The following is a 15548-nucleotide window of genomic DNA, read 5'->3' as shown; positions in this document are numbered from 1 at the left end:
AGATAGAGTGGGAGGGAGAGAGAGGAAGGGAGAGAGAGAAACATTGACATGAAAGGGACACATTGAGTGGTTGCCACCTGCACAACCCAACCGGGGCCGGGGATAAACTGCCCTTAGTGGGAACTGAACCCGGGTCTCTCTGAACTGTAGGCTAATGCTCTAACCACTAAACCAAACCGGCCAGGGCGAATATTCTTGATAAAGCAGTAAAACGTTACTAGCATGTGATGGGTTTATTATAGTTATTTTAAAAGAGTTAATAGGGCATTTTAATTTCTAATACGGTATATATTGGTAGATATAGCCCACATAAACAAAAGCTCTACGGGGCCCTCAATAATTTTTTTTTTTTTTATCCTCATCCGAGGACATTTTTCCACTTTTTTGTTAAGATAGAGTAGAAGGGAGAAAGAGGAAGAGAGAGAGAAACATCGATGTGAAAGGGACACATCAAGTGGCTGCCACCCGCACGACCAGCCAGGGCCGGGGACAAACTGCAACCGAGGTACGTGCCCTTAGCGGGAACCGAACCCGGGTCTCTCTGGACCGCAGGCCGGCGCTCTAACCGCTGAGCAAACCGGTCAGGGCAATAATTCTTAAGAATGTAAGTGGTTCCTTGGATCAAAAGTGTTGGCTCTGCTTGGGTAATTCCTAGGCTGTTCCCACCTTCAGAAACACGTCTTATCTGACAGAGAGGGTGGAGAACACGGCTATGTTTTCTGGCAACCCTCTCTCCCCCTCAAGAAGACACACTGCCACTAGAATAAAGATTTTAATGGTCTCCAATCACAGGAGAAGCAAGGCATACAGACCTTCAGCCCCTCCATCCCACACCTCTTCCCTGCACACTGAATCAATATTGGGTGGTGGGAGATAGGGGGGTATTTGTGGTACATGTGGGCTAGGCCCAGATACGGACCACCCTCTACCCCTTAGATTCACCTGTAGCCCCTTTTCCTATTCCCCCAAAGGTGGCTCTTCCCCTTCACCATAAAAATCACAGTGTAGCAAGGCTGGGGGAGGAGGGCACAGAGAGGGACAGGTGGATCCAGGAATCCACACCCCAGCCTGTCCTGAGTCAGGGTGGATAGTGGGTGTGTGTGCCTATGTGTGTGCCACTGGGCACGACTGTGAGCTTTGGTCTGGTCATGTAAGCTCCGAGTTCTCTCTCCCCCCACACCAGTCCTCTTTCAGAGGTGATATGTGGTGTCTCCACTGGACTGAGCACACCTGAGCTGTTCAAACCACTTCTCTGATCCTTTGGCAATGGTGGGGCTGCTGTGGGCAAGGGTGAGGCCTGGCACCTCTCTGTCACTTCTGGCACAGGGAAGGGAGGTGTGGAAGTCCAGGAGGAGAGGCAGGTCATCCTCAGGTGCTATTCCCCTGCTCCCCCAGGAGCCAGTAGGTCCGAACTTTGCCTTTGCCCTGGAGGGAAAAAGAAGAGGAAGTTGGGATGGGGAGTGGCAAGCCCACTTTCCCAATTGATGGGAGTTGGAGTGGCTGCTTGAGAAGGGGCCTGGGGGAGGATAGTCCCCTCTGGGACCCCAAGGGATGGTGAGGATAGGGGCTTCCTTCTTTACCTTCATTTCTACATCCCCTCGAAGCTCCAGCTCGAAACCACCAAACTCCTCCAGGACAGCCTTGGTCTCAGAAGACAAGTGGATCTTCAGGGCTGAGTAGAATAGAGAGAAGAAGGGAAGGTGAGGGATGCAAGAGAAGAGAGCAGAGGAAATCAGGGGATATGCAGGTAGAAAGATGCTCTCTCCTTTTTTGGTCCAGGAAGCTTCCAAGTCCCACCCTCTCCATGTGGTGTCTGACTATACTGGCCTCCCCCCTAGAACTTGAGAGCTGTATTATCCATTCTGGTATCAAAGAGTCACATGTAGCTACTTAAATTTAAATTAATTAAAACTAAATACTGGCCTTGGCTGGTGTGGTTCATCAGGTCATGGGTTCGATTCCTGGTCAAGGACAGATACCTGGGTTGCAGGTTCAATCCCTGCCCTGGTCGAGTGGGATGCGTGTGGGAGGCAACCAATCAATGTTTCTCCTTCTCTCTGTCTCTCCCTCCCACTCTAAAATTCAATGGAAAAAATATCCTTGGATGAGGATTAACAAAAAAACAACAAAGAGCCCTGGCTGGTTTGGCTCAGGGGTTAGAGCGTTGGCCTGCGGTCCAGAGAGACCAGGGTTCAGTTCCCGCTAAGGGTATGTACCTTGGTTGCAGCCTAAGGGTATGTACCTTGGTTGCAGTTTGTCCCCGGCCCTGGTTGGGTGGTGCGGGTGGCAGCCACTTTATGTGTCCCTTTCATGTTGATGTTTCTCTCTCTCTCTCTCCCTCCCACTCTATCTGAACAAAAAAATGGAAAAATGTCCTCGGATGAGGAGGATAAAAAACAAAAGAAAACTAAATATAGTAAAGTTTGGTACCTCAGTTGCAAGACCACCTTTTATATGATCAATAGCCTCCTGTGACAAAGGCTACCATATTGAACAGCAGATTAGAGAGCAGTTTCGTCACTGCAGACAGTTCTTTTGGGCAACACTTTAGAGCATCACCAGGCTCTAGACAGAGTTTACAGTACAGTAGTCAGGAGCTCAGACTTTGGGTCCTGCTCTGCCTAGTATGAATGCCAATGTGAATGCTTGCTTGGGAGGTAACATGAACTCTCTGGGTCTCATTTTCCTAGTCTGTAAAGTGCTGACAGTGACAGTACCCATCTCAGAGCATTGTTGTGAGAATTAAATTTAACATTCAAAAAGTAAACAGAGCCCTGGCCGGTTTTCTCAGTGGGTAGAGCATCAGCTCACGAACCAATGAGTCGCAGGTTCTATTCTGGCCAAGGGTATGTACCTCGGTTGCAGTTTATTCCTGGCCCTGGTTGGGGTTGTGTGGGAGGCGGTCGATGTATCCCTCTCATATCGATATTTCTCTCTCTCTCTCTCTCTCCCTTTCTTCCACTCTATCTGAAGATAAATAGAAAGAAAGAAAAAATATCCTCGGGTGAGGATCGAAAAAAACAAAACAAAAAAAAGTAAACAGAATCTGGCACATAGGAAGTGCTATATCATTGGTTGCTATCAGTTATTTAATCTCACCACCCTCATTTTCTAACTGAGGTAACTGAGGCCCAGGAGAGATCTTCCCAGGCTGCTAAGGTCAGGCTGCTAGGCCTCCTGACGGCTGATCAGGTATCCCCACACCCCTTCTCTCTCTGAACTCACTCCCACCACTCCTGGGGTCTGCATCACAGGGGCCCTGTTCTGCTGTTTAACCATTTCTGAGAATGGACCTTGAGGACTGGACCTTGGTGAGAGGCTTTCTCCTACCCAGACAGCCCCGAACACAGTGCCCAGGGAATATCTACTAAACCAGAGCTCCTCTTGGCTCTAAGTAGCCCTTCTTCTGCCATAAGGCTTGGATGGGGTCCACATGGACTATCCAGCTAGCTGTGGGTCTGGGTTGTCTCAGTATTCCAGTCCCAGGGCCTGGAACTCACAAGTTGCTCAATAAATTTTTACCTATTTGAATTGTGTTGAATGCAGCAGGAAGGCAGAAGATCAACAGGAAGTAGGACCAAACAAAGAGGTGGGAACAAGCATTTAGTAGGTACCTACTGTATGTCAGGGGCTGTGCTAGGTTTTTTTTTATTTTTTATCCTTACCTGAGGACATTTTTCCATTTTTTGGACAGATAGCATGGAAGGGAGAGAGAGAGAGAGAGAGAGAGAGAGAGAGAGAGAGAGAGAGAGAGAGATATCAACGTGAAAGGGACTCATAGAGTAGCTGCCTCCTGCACGACCCAACCAGAGCCAGGGACAAACTCCAACCGAGGTACATGCCCTTAGCGGGAACCGAAACCCGGGACTCTGGTCTTCCGGCCGATGCTCTAACTGCTGAGCCAAACCGGCCAGGGCTGTACTATGTTTTTTTACAACCTGAGACAGACATCATTTTACAGATAAACAGCTGAAGCTCAGAAAAGTTGAATGACAATTATGTGCTCCTCATGTTACATGGCTTCCTCATATAACTCTAATGAGGCAGATATTTTATTCTCATTTTTACAGGTGAGGAAAACTGAGACTCAGAGTGCTGTAGCTAATCGACACCCAGCTGGGTTAGATATAGAGCTGAGATTCACACCCAGATGGGCAGCTCTTGAGTCTTCTTTGCCACACCCAAGGGAAGCAGAGGGACTCTAAAGGTGGGACTCCTGCTGGGAACTGTGAACACTGGCCTGGAAAGACAGGACTGCTAGGATCTGAGTCTCTGATTTTATTCAAGATGATCTGCTCCCCTTATCAGAGGGAGCTTGGAAGGAGAGAGGGTTAGGAGCTGGGCCAGGAACTGGACAGGCACAAGCTGTCCAGAGGACTTTCCTTGGCTCTAGCTACCCTGCCCTCCCATCCCGTTTAGGGGGCCACTGTACCTTCCCCGTTAGACTCCATTCTTGAGGCCGTGTTGACTGTGTCCCCAAAGAGACAGTAACGGGGCATCTTCAACCCTACCACACCGGCACACACAGGTCCTGGAGGGAGCGGGAGCCCGTCAGCGAGGGGGCAGGAGGGTGTTAAGAGAGGTACTTAGGGGGGCGGAGGAGGGGCAACAGGGCGGATCTAGCGCCCTCCTGGAGAGTCGGGAGCTGCGATGTGAGGCCGGAGGGAACAAGCCTGTTTCAGCAGCTCAGCCTTCGGGAGCCCCCTCCCCGCGCCTTTGGCGGCCTCACCCGTGTGGATGCCGATGCGCAAGCGCAGCTGCTCCTGGGGCCGGTGGCGGATGTGGAAAGAGCGCACAGCGTCCAGCAGCGCCAGGGCCATGCGGGCCACCTCGCGTGCGTGTAACCGCCCATTCCGCACCGGGAGTCCAGACACCACCATGTAGGCGTCGCCGATCGTCTCCACCTGTGAGGGTGGGGAGAGAGTGCAGAACATGAGGGCTGAAACTTTGTTTTCCTTATGCCGCCCCCACAGCCTCGTGCACTGTCATTCTGAACCCTCATCCGCCAGTCACTGGCTCTCCTCATCCTCCATCCCCCATACCCGGCGTGGCTTCTCTGCCTGTTCCTGGGTCTCCTTGTGACAGTGTCTCCCCATGCGCCTTGGTCTCCTCTTAAATAATTCTATTTCATTCTTCCTTTCACCTTTCTCTGACCCTGCCCCTTCCCGCCCATACTACCACTCTCACCTTGTACACATCGAAGTTATCTATCACCGCATCAAAGCAAGTGTACAGGTCATTGAGCAGGGTCACCACCTGGAAAGGAAGAGAGGCAAAGGGGGCGGGGAGTAGGGACTCCACCTAAGCTTGGGTGGAAAAAGCGAAACCAGAAGGCAGGCCTATGGGGTGGAGATGCTAAGCCCAGCATACCTACCTGGTCTTCATTTGTGGCAGCTCCCTGACTCACCTGCATGGGCGTGCTCTCAGCTGACAGGGCTGTGAAACCCACAATGTCACTGAAGTAGATAGTAACGCTGTCAAAGGCTTCCGCCTGGACTGTCTCCCCGCGCTTCAGCTGCTCAGCCACTGAGCTGAGGGGTCAGGGATCAGAGGGTGAGATGGGGCCGGAACAGGAGGGGCAGGGCGTGTCACCAGACTGGGCACTCACTGAGGCAGGATCTGGTAGAGCAGGGCCTCAGCCTTCCGCTTCTCCTCCAGGTAGGCCTGGGTGCGCTCCTCCACCAGCTCCTCCAGGTTGTTGGCGTACTGCTCCATGCGGGACAGCAGGTTGTCCAGGATGTTGCTGCTGTTCTCTCTGAGGGCCAGGGGACAGCAGGCAGGGGTGAGACAGTGCCCACCCCAGACCTTCACCTTACCCAGGCTTAATGTCAATCCACTTCCCAACTGCACTGGGGACCCTGGAGAGGGTCCGGGTTAAGGGGCACGGCAAGATGGGGTGGCAGGGGAAAAGGGTAGGAGGAAAATCCAGTTCATCTTTGAGACATCAGGGTCAAGTATGAAGCTTTAGGCATACTGGCTATTTTGTTCAACTTTGATGAACAGTGTGTTAGAAGGAGGCAGAGGAGGTGGAAAGGGACAGGGATTGACTGAGAACAGCAGGAGGGCACACAGGCTCAGTGGTGTGTCTGGAGGCACTGGACCCCAGGGAGGCACAGGGGGAAAGGGAGTTCACAGGGTGGGGTGGGAGCTCCTGTGGAGGGCGGAGAAGCCCCATTTACTCTGCACACCAGTGAAGACTAGGGACCCTGGGGGCTGGGCAGGAAGGGTGTGGGGTGGCTGTATTGCTGGAGGAGAAGGGTATGAGAGGTAGGGGACGGTGGGAACAGCTGGGTCATACAGTATTCACATTGCGGACTGTAAGGCTGTGGTGGCTGCAGTAGGCTATTTAAAGAGTGGCTCCCTCTGCCACTGGAGAGATGAGATTTTTAAAAAAAATTTTAAATAGAGAGAGAAAAGGAGGGAGGGGGCGAGAGGGGGAGAGAGAGAGAGAGAGAGGGAGAGAATTTGTTGTTCCACTTATTTATGCATTCATGGGTTGATTCTTGTATGTGCCTTGACCAGGGATTGAACCCGCAACTTGGCATATTGGGATGAGACTTAAGTGTGGGCTTTATGGCAGTGGAGGGGCCAGGGAAGGCTGGGGGGTGCTCCATGACTAAGGCCAGCACCTGTTGAACTTGCGCAGCATCAGGCGGATCTGCTGGAAAGGCGGCCGCTCTTGCGGGTCTTCAGCCCAACACCTCTGCATCAGGTGCCCCAGTTCCTCCAGGTGACTCTGCAGGGCCAAGGAGGGCCGGAAGGGGGGCTGCTCACCCCTAGTCACACGTTCAATGATCTCTGTGTGGTGGGGGGAAAGGGGTTCAGTGGCTTGGTCAGCCAAGGGCCTGTTCAGAGATGGGGTGGAGAAGGTCAGGACCAGGGCATGGGGCAGGCGAGCCCTGTAGGGAACTTGGCCAGTCATGCATCAGGGTCACTGGCAACAAAGGAGCACCAGGAGGTGGCTGAGCTTTGCAGAAGGAAAATGTGGTGGTATTTCCAGATGTCTCTCTCTGGGGCTGAGGTTAGTTGAGACTGAGACAGGGCTAGGGGACAGCATGGTCCTCTCACCTTTGGGGCTGAGGTCCAAACCTTCCACGTGGAATACGCCACTCCTCAGGGCAATTTCCTGAAGGATGATCCCAAAGCTATAGACATCACCAGACTGGGAGCCCCGGGCAGGGGGCGAGGCCATTCGCAGGAGCTCAGGGGCTGTCCACAACTTTTCTGTGGGTCAGAGTCAGAGTCACAGGGTGAAGGGCCCCAAAGCTAAAGGGAAACAAAGATGTAGCTAGATTTGGCTGGGACTGATCTGGGGACACCAAACCCAGTGCTAGAGCTAGAAGAGGCCTGGAGACCACTTCATCTGACTCCTCTTTCAACTGGTGGATGAACTGAGCAAGAGTCAGGAAAGGTGTACCCACGCCCATCAGAGACCAGGCATCGGTCTCCCTGGGCTGGGCTTCGGTCAGGGTTGGGGACAGAGTGGGTCTGAGCTCACTGGCATAGAGGGTGTGTCCTTGGTCTGGCTCTGGGTCCCTGAAGCTCTCCAGCCCATAGTCAGTGATCTTGAGCACAAATCGACCATCTACCACACAGTTGGATGACTTGAGGTTCCCATGGGAGCAAATGGCCCCATTATGCAGGAACAGCATCCCCTGGAGAATATGGGAGGCAGGAGTCTTGAGTATGAGTGGGACTTACAATCACAGCCAGAGAAGTATGACTCCCCCTCATCCAATGGGCTCTCCTGGACCTACCTTGACGATGTCATTGGTGAGAGAGTATCGGAACATCCAGTCCAGGGTGATACTCTCGTTTTCCAGAATATCCTGCTGGGCAGTGAGAGTCAGACCTGTGCCCTGTAGACTGCCACCCAGAGAGGAGTGCAGGGGTCCTACTGCCATAAAGTGGCAGAACAGGACAAAGCTTTGCATTTACTCTAGTGCCACTGCCCTCCCAGACTCCCATTTTACAGATGGGCAAATAAAGGTCAGAAAGAGGGAGAGGCTTGCCTAGGGTCAGATGGCCAGTCAGGATCACAGCTAGGGCTAGACTCAGGTTTCCTGATACCCCCTTTTCCCCTCACCTGCAGGCTCCCACGGGGACAGTATTCTGTGAGGATACAGATGTTGGGGGGGTCGGTGCAGGCGCCCACAAACCTGGTCAGGTGTTCATTCTGTATGTCCCGCATCTGCAGGTGGGAGCCAGCATCAGGAGCCTGACAGAGACTTCTCTCCTCTAGCTATCCCCCACTCTCAATGACCCCTCACACTTCTTAACTCTTATTCATTCTCCAGACATTCTAGGACCTTCCCTGGTGATTCCTACCCTTGTTCTTCAGCCCACCCACCTTCCCCCCAAATCTGCTCCCTACTCCCTCTGCCCCCTAGAGCCGTCCACCACCCAGAGGCATCAAGTATACCCCCTGGGGATCTCTCCAGTTGTCCTTTCCCCATCTATGACCCCCTCCTTTCACACATAATATGCTAAGGTTCATCCCAGGTCTGCAGATAACCCTGATGTCCCTCCATAACCAGTGCTGTCGGCCAACCTCCCCTGTGTCCCCCTGGGACCCTTCCCCAGGACACTGCCTCAGTCCCCCACATTACATGCTTCAGTTCAAACAGGACTTTTCGGGTCAGTTCAATGCGTTTACGGTTCACACGTTTCACAGCCACAAGGTTGCCCTGAGCAAGGAATGGAGACTGTTACTGTGAGGAGATGGCCCAATGCCCTGGGAACTCCAACTGCTCCTGACAGTCCATCCATGACTCCAGGACCCTCCCTAGTCCTCTGTCAGAGAGCACACTACCCCAGTCCCCAGGCCCACCTTATAATACGCTGTCTTGGCAAAGACTTGGAACTGGCCCTCTGTGGTGAGCAGGGAGCCATAATTGGAGCCTTTCTGAAGGGATGGAGAACAGGAGGGATGGTCAGCCCATGGGTCCAACCATGGACCCAGGTCTCCCTGCTGGTGGCTTGAGCTCTGGTCTTTACTACCCTGCTTTATTTGTGTCACCCTGCTTCTCATTCCACATCATGAGATCCTCTCCTCATTTACTTTTAATGTATTTTTCACATATACGATCTTGGACCTTTGGAAGGGTCCTCTGAGGGAGGTTCTGTACATGGAATCATTATTTGAGATGGTCTCAGAGAGGGACTGACTTGCCCAAGGTCACACAGCAAGTGAAGACAGATGGGATTAGAACCCTGCTCCCTGCTCTCTCTCCTACCTATCAGGCACTGCCCTCCCCCACCCTGTACCCAGCTGTCCACCCAACCCCCCAATATCAGTGTTCTTACCCCACTCAAGGTCAGCCGGCTGCCTGCACTCCGCAGGTGCCTCTCAAGGCTACTGGGCTGCAAGTCTTCCCAACGCACCCGCCACAGCTCCGAGGCCAGTTCCTTTTCCAGCTGCATCTTCCTGGGGCATGAAACTTGCACCTGAGCCCCTGACCCAGGGCGAGGGTGCTCTGTCCCACAGCCCCTTTTCAGAGCCCTGGGACCACTGCATGTGCTGACAGAGCCCCACTGCTATGCTATGTGCTGAGACAGATTTCAGGATTGTCCTCTGGGATGAAAGTCAGGAGACTTGGGTAAAATTCTGCCTCACTGGGAGCTTGGGGTAGTCACTTCATTTCTTTGAGTCTCATGTCTTCATGTCCAAATGTCCTCATTTGGAAACTGGGAACCTCAATATGTATTTCAAAAGCATTGTTATAAGAATGAAAAGAAATATTGTGTGGAAGTGTCTGCACATAGCATATGATCGACCAGCATTGATTTGCTTCCCTCTCTCCTTGCTACCCTCTATCCTCAACTTCTCCTGAACTTTTGTTCAGCTCCTCAGGAAGGCAGGAACAGCGCTCCTTTATCTCTCTTGGGGCACATAGGGCTCATCATCCCTGTCCTGATAATAGGGGCCCAATCCCAAAGGGTCTGAACCATTGCTTCTCATCCCGTCTGCAAGAGTAGGGAGGACAAACCAGCCCCTGGGCCAAAATCCAGGCCTTTATGATGCCACTCCCCCAACTGCTCTTCTCCTCTGGGATCACCACACTCTCCTTGGCCACTCCTATCCCTGTCTCCTCCTCCTCCTTTCTTTCTTGGGTCCTAAGGCTTTTATTTATTTTATTATTTTATTTTTGTGCATTTTTATCTTCAGATAGAGTGGGAGGGAGAGAGGTAAGAAGAGAGAGAGAGAAACATCGATGCAACCGAGGTACATGCCCTTAGCAGGAACCGAACCCAGGTCTTTCTGGTCCACAGGCTGATGCTCTAACCACTGAGCTAACTAGCCAGGGAGGATCCTAGGCTTTTAAATCTCTTTTCTTCCCTATATCCATCGGCCTTCTCATGCTGTGCCCTCACCTCTTCCCCCTTCCCCTTTCCTCTGGGTCCCTGCCACCTTCCCTGAGATTGGTTCTCTCCGGGTCTTCCAGCCTCACTCATCACCCTCATCCCAAGGCTCACCTGTATATGAAGATGGAGACGATCAGAATGCTGAGCAGAGAGAGGCTGCCCACCAAAGCCAGCACCTCCAGGGTGGAAAAGTGGGCTGTAGAAGAGAGTCCGAGTTGCAGCAAGAAAGATTTTGGTTAGACAGCAGGAGGAAGAATCTTCTAATAGTTAACCAGTGAACTAGGATGATAGATGAAGGGAAGAAAACGGCAAGAGTCTCTCCAGAAAACTCTCAGTGTGGGAGAGGAGCATTTATTTGACTCCATGTGAGGGAAGCAGCATCTCCAGAATGGAGGCCTGGATTGCAAGGGGCAGGCACCTTGGTTGCAGATGGGGTCCTCGTTGTCAAAACCGCATTTGGGGATGTCAGGAGGTGGGTATCCTAGGGGCCAGTGCAGTGTGCGCCCTGACACTGCCACCAGCTCCTGGGAAGTCCCATTGTAGTTCAGAACGACCTGTGGGAGGGAGGGCAGGAGTGGTGGGTGGGCAAGGCCTCCTGTCCTGTGGAACAGTCCTGCCTCCCACCTACCCCATCTCTGCTTCCAGGCTGTCAACTATGTAACAGACCCCTACTCTGAGTGGATACAGAGAGACCTCATACCCGTGCCTCATGTTATTAGAGTAGAATAACTTGAAAACACTTCAAGGGAAAACAAAAACAAAACACTCCATTTAGGAAAAACTCCACACAAAGAAAATTCCACATAGAACCCTAGCCCTATACTCAGGGAGTTTATAGGTTGAAGCACCTAGAAAACAGGAAAAAGCAGTATTCTCAGTCCACATTCCAGGACTAATCCATGTACCCTTCCTCCAGGAAGCCTTCCCTGGGTGATCTGCTCCTTGAAGCCTGTGCTCAATCCCTTCCTGTTTGTGACTGCACTTAGAGCTGTGCAATGTGTATTCATCTTGGCTGTCTGTCTATGTGGGAGGGGTTCTGCTGACCTTAGGAGACACTGGACTTCCTGAGGGAAGGGCTGCGCTCCCTCCTCAGACATGGGGTTCCCCAAGGATAATGCCCATGAGTCCCTATCATTCTGGTCACTCCCCCAGACTAGAGCAGATCCCTCTAATCCAGGGCTCCCCATAAGTGATCAAGCATAGTAGGTAACTACAGAGTAGACAGATGCCCTGGCAGGGTGGGGGGAAGACAGAAGGGCAAGATGTCTTTCTCAGTTGGCACCATCTTCTCTAGGCACAGCCTTACCCTAAAGGCACTAGTCTCAGGATCCATATCCCAGAGGGAGAAGTCAGTCTCTCGATCTCCATTGCTGTCTATTTTCAGGTATCCTGTCACACCTGGGGGCATGGAGAAAGATGGCTATGTTTTGAAGAAAGTAAGGAAGTTCAGGGACACCTCTTACCTCATCTGCATCCCTTGATTTTTTTCTGCCTTACCCTCCAAACACTCACACACACACACACACACACACACACACACACACACAAGGGGCAGACACTCCAGCAGCAGGAATGACTAGGGATTGCGGCTGGACACTTAGAAGGACTTCTTGATGGAGCTAGGGAAATGGGGCAGGAGAGCCTACAGGAAGCAGCAGAAGATTGGCATGGGAGAGTGACTACAGGCTTCTCATGGCCTGCTGCTTGGTGCACCCCAGGTCAGCCCATTTTTGCCACCTCCAGGCCCTGACCTTGGAAACTTCGGTTCCACATCCGCTGAGTGATGCCCTCCCCATCGGTGACAGTTCCCCCATGTGCCAGAGTCTCTGTCACTGCCTGGACAAAGAGCAGGAGCCCGTCGTGGAAGGATGCTGGGATGGTGTTCACCTGCAGGGACCAGCACAGCCAAGCTGGGGTAGGATACGTGAAGGGTACAGACTGGGGTGCTGTGGGGAGGACATGGGAGGTGCTGGGAGCTTGAAAGAGGATGGAAGAAAGCAGCCCCATGTGACAGAGAGATTTTGCTACTGATAAGATGCCTCTGCATATTCCACCACTTCAAATTCTGATAGCCAAATAGGGGAGGACAAATAGTCCGCATTTGACTGTGAGAACCTGAGATTCAGAGGTTGAACAACTTGTCAATGCCATACCCCACCCCCCTCACCAGGAGAGATACAGAAACAGTGGGAAGGGAAAGAAGGGGAGATCTGGGGCTACTGGGATGGCTGAGAGAACAAGGTGGAGACAGGCAGAGGGCCATGGAGTGGGGGCTGGAAGTCCACAGTGGAGGGTCCCAGGACCCTCTCTTACCAGGCCATCCTCCATGGTTAAGTTGAACTGCTCATGGGCCAAGGGTTTTAGTTGCTGCAGGAATTCCAAGTACTCAGGATTATCTGGCTCTTTATATGTAATGATTTTGGCAGCCTGAGGAAGGGGTCAGCGGAGAGGGGTGAGCTGGAGTCCACCCCTCAGAGCTGCATCTCTGGTTAGCTTAAGGTCAAACTGGACCCCGTGTCCTGGGTGAGGTGCTGTCTGCTCCAAAGCAGGGGATCCAAAGGGATGGCTTCTCCAAATCCAGTTAGTCTACGCGACTTGAACATCCTTCTACCTCAAGCCCATTCTCAAATCTTTTTATCCTCCTGGCTCTGAGTTCCCTGGCCCTCCATATACTCCTTGACCCAGACCTCTACCTTTTATCACCTAACTCCCTGTGAGCATCAAGAACCTCTTTTCTAGAATCCTTTCAGACACTGCAGGACCCACTGCCCAGAGCCTGGGCTTCTCATCTGGACACTCACCTGAAAGGCTCGGGAGGCACTGACATCCTGCCCATCTCCTCTCTTCCAGGGCCTGTGGGAAGCAGAGCCATGAGCTTCTTGCAGGCTTTGCCCAAAGAGATCCAGGTGGAAGAAAACATAGTCCTCTCCACTCAGGCCAGCTTCCAGGGCCAGAAGCATCAGGGTTCTGAAGGCATCTGGGGAACTGCAGATGTAGATAACTGGGGAGGAAGAGTGGGGGAGTCAGAGAGAAAAGCCTACGTCTTGGAGGAGGGAGGAAATCTTCAGGTAGGGAAGCTGGGGCACCTATGCGCGACGTTCAGAGAATCTGTGAAAGTTAAGTGGAACTCCTGTCTCACTCAGTCCAGGCTGTGGCAGGAGAAAGATGGAGAAGATGTGGGAGGAGGAGGTGGGAGGGGAAAAGGAGCTGAGGTAGGGGGAGTAGGAACAGCCCAGCTGAAGGTGGGGAAGGTGGGGTCAGGAGGTCAGGAGGGGAGGCTGGAGGGAGAGGAGGGCCAGTTATAGAGGGGACTGGAAAAGAGCTGGTGTGTGGGAGCAATGAGAGAAGATGGAGGAGGGAACAAAGCTGTTGAGAAGAGACAGAAAATGGGTGAGAAAAGAATGGAAACTAGGCCAGGGACCTACTAAGTAACAGGGTGGCAGCAGGCATCCCTTCTCTCCCGTTAACTTCCTAGTAGGCAGGAAGGAGATGGAGGAGTTAGTGAGGTGAGAAGGGAGAGGAGCAAAGAAACGGGGAGAGACGGGGATGGAGAAAGAGAAGGAAATAGAAACTCAGAAATGGAGACAGCCAAAGAGGCTGAGACAAGAATGAGGAGCCGCGAGGAGGAGGAGGAGAAAGACTGGCCCGAGATAATAGAGGACATCCCGAAACCTGAAACCTCCGAAGGGTTACAGAAGCTCAGGGGCAAAGCGGCGGACCCGTGTGCCCGCTCACCTCGGCCTTTGCGCTGCACGGTCCGCAGCAGCTGGGAGTAGTAGTTGAGGTCGCCCTCGGCGAACGCCAGGTCGTCCACCGTGATATTGAGATGGTCGGAGACCCGCATGTACAGTCCCTCCACTACGAAGAAGCAGCGCTTGTCGTCAGGATGCTGTTGGGCGTAGAGCACGAGCGCCCGGCGCTCCCAGCCCAGCCGTCGGTGCAGCGCCGCCACGAAGTCACCCAGCTTGGCGTAGCTGGGCCCGGCGCGCGTGGTCAGTGCGTACTCGTCCTTAGCCCCGAAGCCATGCGCCGGGGCGCCGGCCGTCAGCAGCGGCACACGCCAGTGAGCGGTGAAGCGCCCCACCGGGGCCGCGGCGTACACGCAGCCGGGGCCCAGGAACACGGCCGGCTCGTGCTCCCACTTGAGGTCCACCGCGGCCAGAGGTGCGGCGGTGTCGGAACAGACGCCCCGCGCGTCCTCGCTGCTGCCCAGCACCATGCGGACCGTCCAGCCTGGCAGCAAGTCGGGCCGCGCCTTCACCCTGGCCAGGGCCAGTTCCACGGCCGGACCCACGCGCGCCCACGACCACGGGTATGAGGTGTTGGTTAGCGGCAGCACCACGGCCACCGTCAGGTTGCCCGCATGGCTGCTCCGGAGCAGTAGCAGCGGCGGCAGGAGCAGCAGGAGGCGCAAGCGGGCGCCGGTGGGGCACCCGGGGCGCGGCATGGCCTCAGAGGGCACCGCGGTGGGCAAGGACTCCCACCATGGCCTCCGCGGTCCCCTCGGGCTCAGGGCGCTCCCGGGTGGGAGTGAGGCGGAGCGGGGCGGGGGCGCTCACCCCGGGGCACTCAGTCCCCTCTAGCTGCGACGGTCACGGTCAGGAGCACCACGGGTGCGCGGCGGGCGGGAGGGCGGGTGGACTCCCGGCTGGCCGTGGGACGGCGAGGTGCGTGGAGGGCGCTGCGGAGCAGGTGGGCGCGAGCAGGGGAGCGCCGGAGCGGAGGGGACCCGAGGGAGCTAGAGAGAGAGTGTGTGTGCGTGTGTGTGCGTGTGTGTGCGTGTGTGTGTGTGTGTGTGTGTGTGTGTGTTAGGAGAGAGAAAAAGAGTGCTTGCTGGGGCTCCGGACAGAAGGTGGGAGATGGTACTAGGGAGGGGAAAGGGGGGTGAGTGCTGTGTGCGTGCGGGAGCGCGGCCCCAGAGTCTGCCAGAAGAGGCGTCCGGCCGGCCCAAGTCTCTGACTGCCGGCGGGTGGGGGGTGGGGAGGACCCGAGCCAAGCTCCAAACCCTCCCCGTTAGACGCTTCCCCTCCCAGACTCAGTGACAGCTGAGCCAATCCTGGATCTTTAACTCTTTCCTCCCCGCCCCCAAGTCGCGGGCTTTCCCGAACCCCCTTCGGAGCGTGTCTCCTTAGACCCTCTTCCCGCTTCTCAGCTGCCCAACGTCCCCCTCAGGAAGGCGGCCC

General features: G+C 54.1%; 1 protein-coding gene across 1 annotated transcript; it reads right to left on the bottom strand.

Moving 5' to 3' along the window:
* Nucleotides 1-786: 786 nt before the first annotated feature.
* On the bottom strand, nucleotides 787-14848 carry NPR1 (natriuretic peptide receptor 1). The gene is made up of 22 exons (XM_036272688.1): nucleotides 14101-14848; nucleotides 13167-13366; nucleotides 12679-12792; nucleotides 12117-12252; nucleotides 11672-11763; nucleotides 10784-10919; nucleotides 10477-10561; nucleotides 9307-9427; nucleotides 8831-8905; nucleotides 8610-8687; nucleotides 8087-8191; nucleotides 7758-7829; nucleotides 7499-7655; nucleotides 7069-7224; nucleotides 6630-6798; nucleotides 5609-5755; nucleotides 5408-5531; nucleotides 5188-5256; nucleotides 4730-4904; nucleotides 4433-4531; nucleotides 1581-1672; nucleotides 787-1425 (listed from the first exon to the last, which is right to left on the bottom strand). The coding sequence occupies exons 1-22, from the start codon at nucleotides 14810-14812 to the stop codon at nucleotides 1369-1371; spliced, it is 3171 nt and encodes a 1056-aa protein (XP_036128581.1). The 5' UTR covers nucleotides 14813-14848; the 3' UTR covers nucleotides 787-1368.
* Between the last annotated feature and the right edge of the window lie 700 nt (nucleotides 14849-15548).

This window comes from Molossus molossus, unplaced genomic scaffold (assembly GCF_014108415.1).
Source record: "Molossus molossus isolate mMolMol1 unplaced genomic scaffold, mMolMol1.p scaffold_m16_p_20, whole genome shotgun sequence".
NCBI classification, from domain to species: domain Eukaryota; kingdom Metazoa; phylum Chordata; class Mammalia; order Chiroptera; family Molossidae; genus Molossus; species Molossus molossus.
This window is presented reverse-complemented; position numbering and strand designations above follow the sequence as displayed.

Bases quoted from the DNA above. Each gene is read 5' to 3' on its own strand.
- NPR1 (XM_036272688.1), bottom strand. From the start codon at position 14,812: ATGCCGCGCCCCGGGTGCCCCACCGGCGCCCGCTTGCGCCTCCTGCTG. The intron at 9,428-10,476 runs GTGAGCCTTGGG...TTCATGCCCCAG, and splicing joins GTCTCCATCTTCATATACAG to GAAGATGCAGCTGGAAAAGG. The intron at 1,426-1,580 runs GTAAAGAAGGAA...TTTTCCCTCCAG, and splicing joins GAGGGGATGTAGAAATGAAG to GGCAAAGGCAAAGTTCGGAC.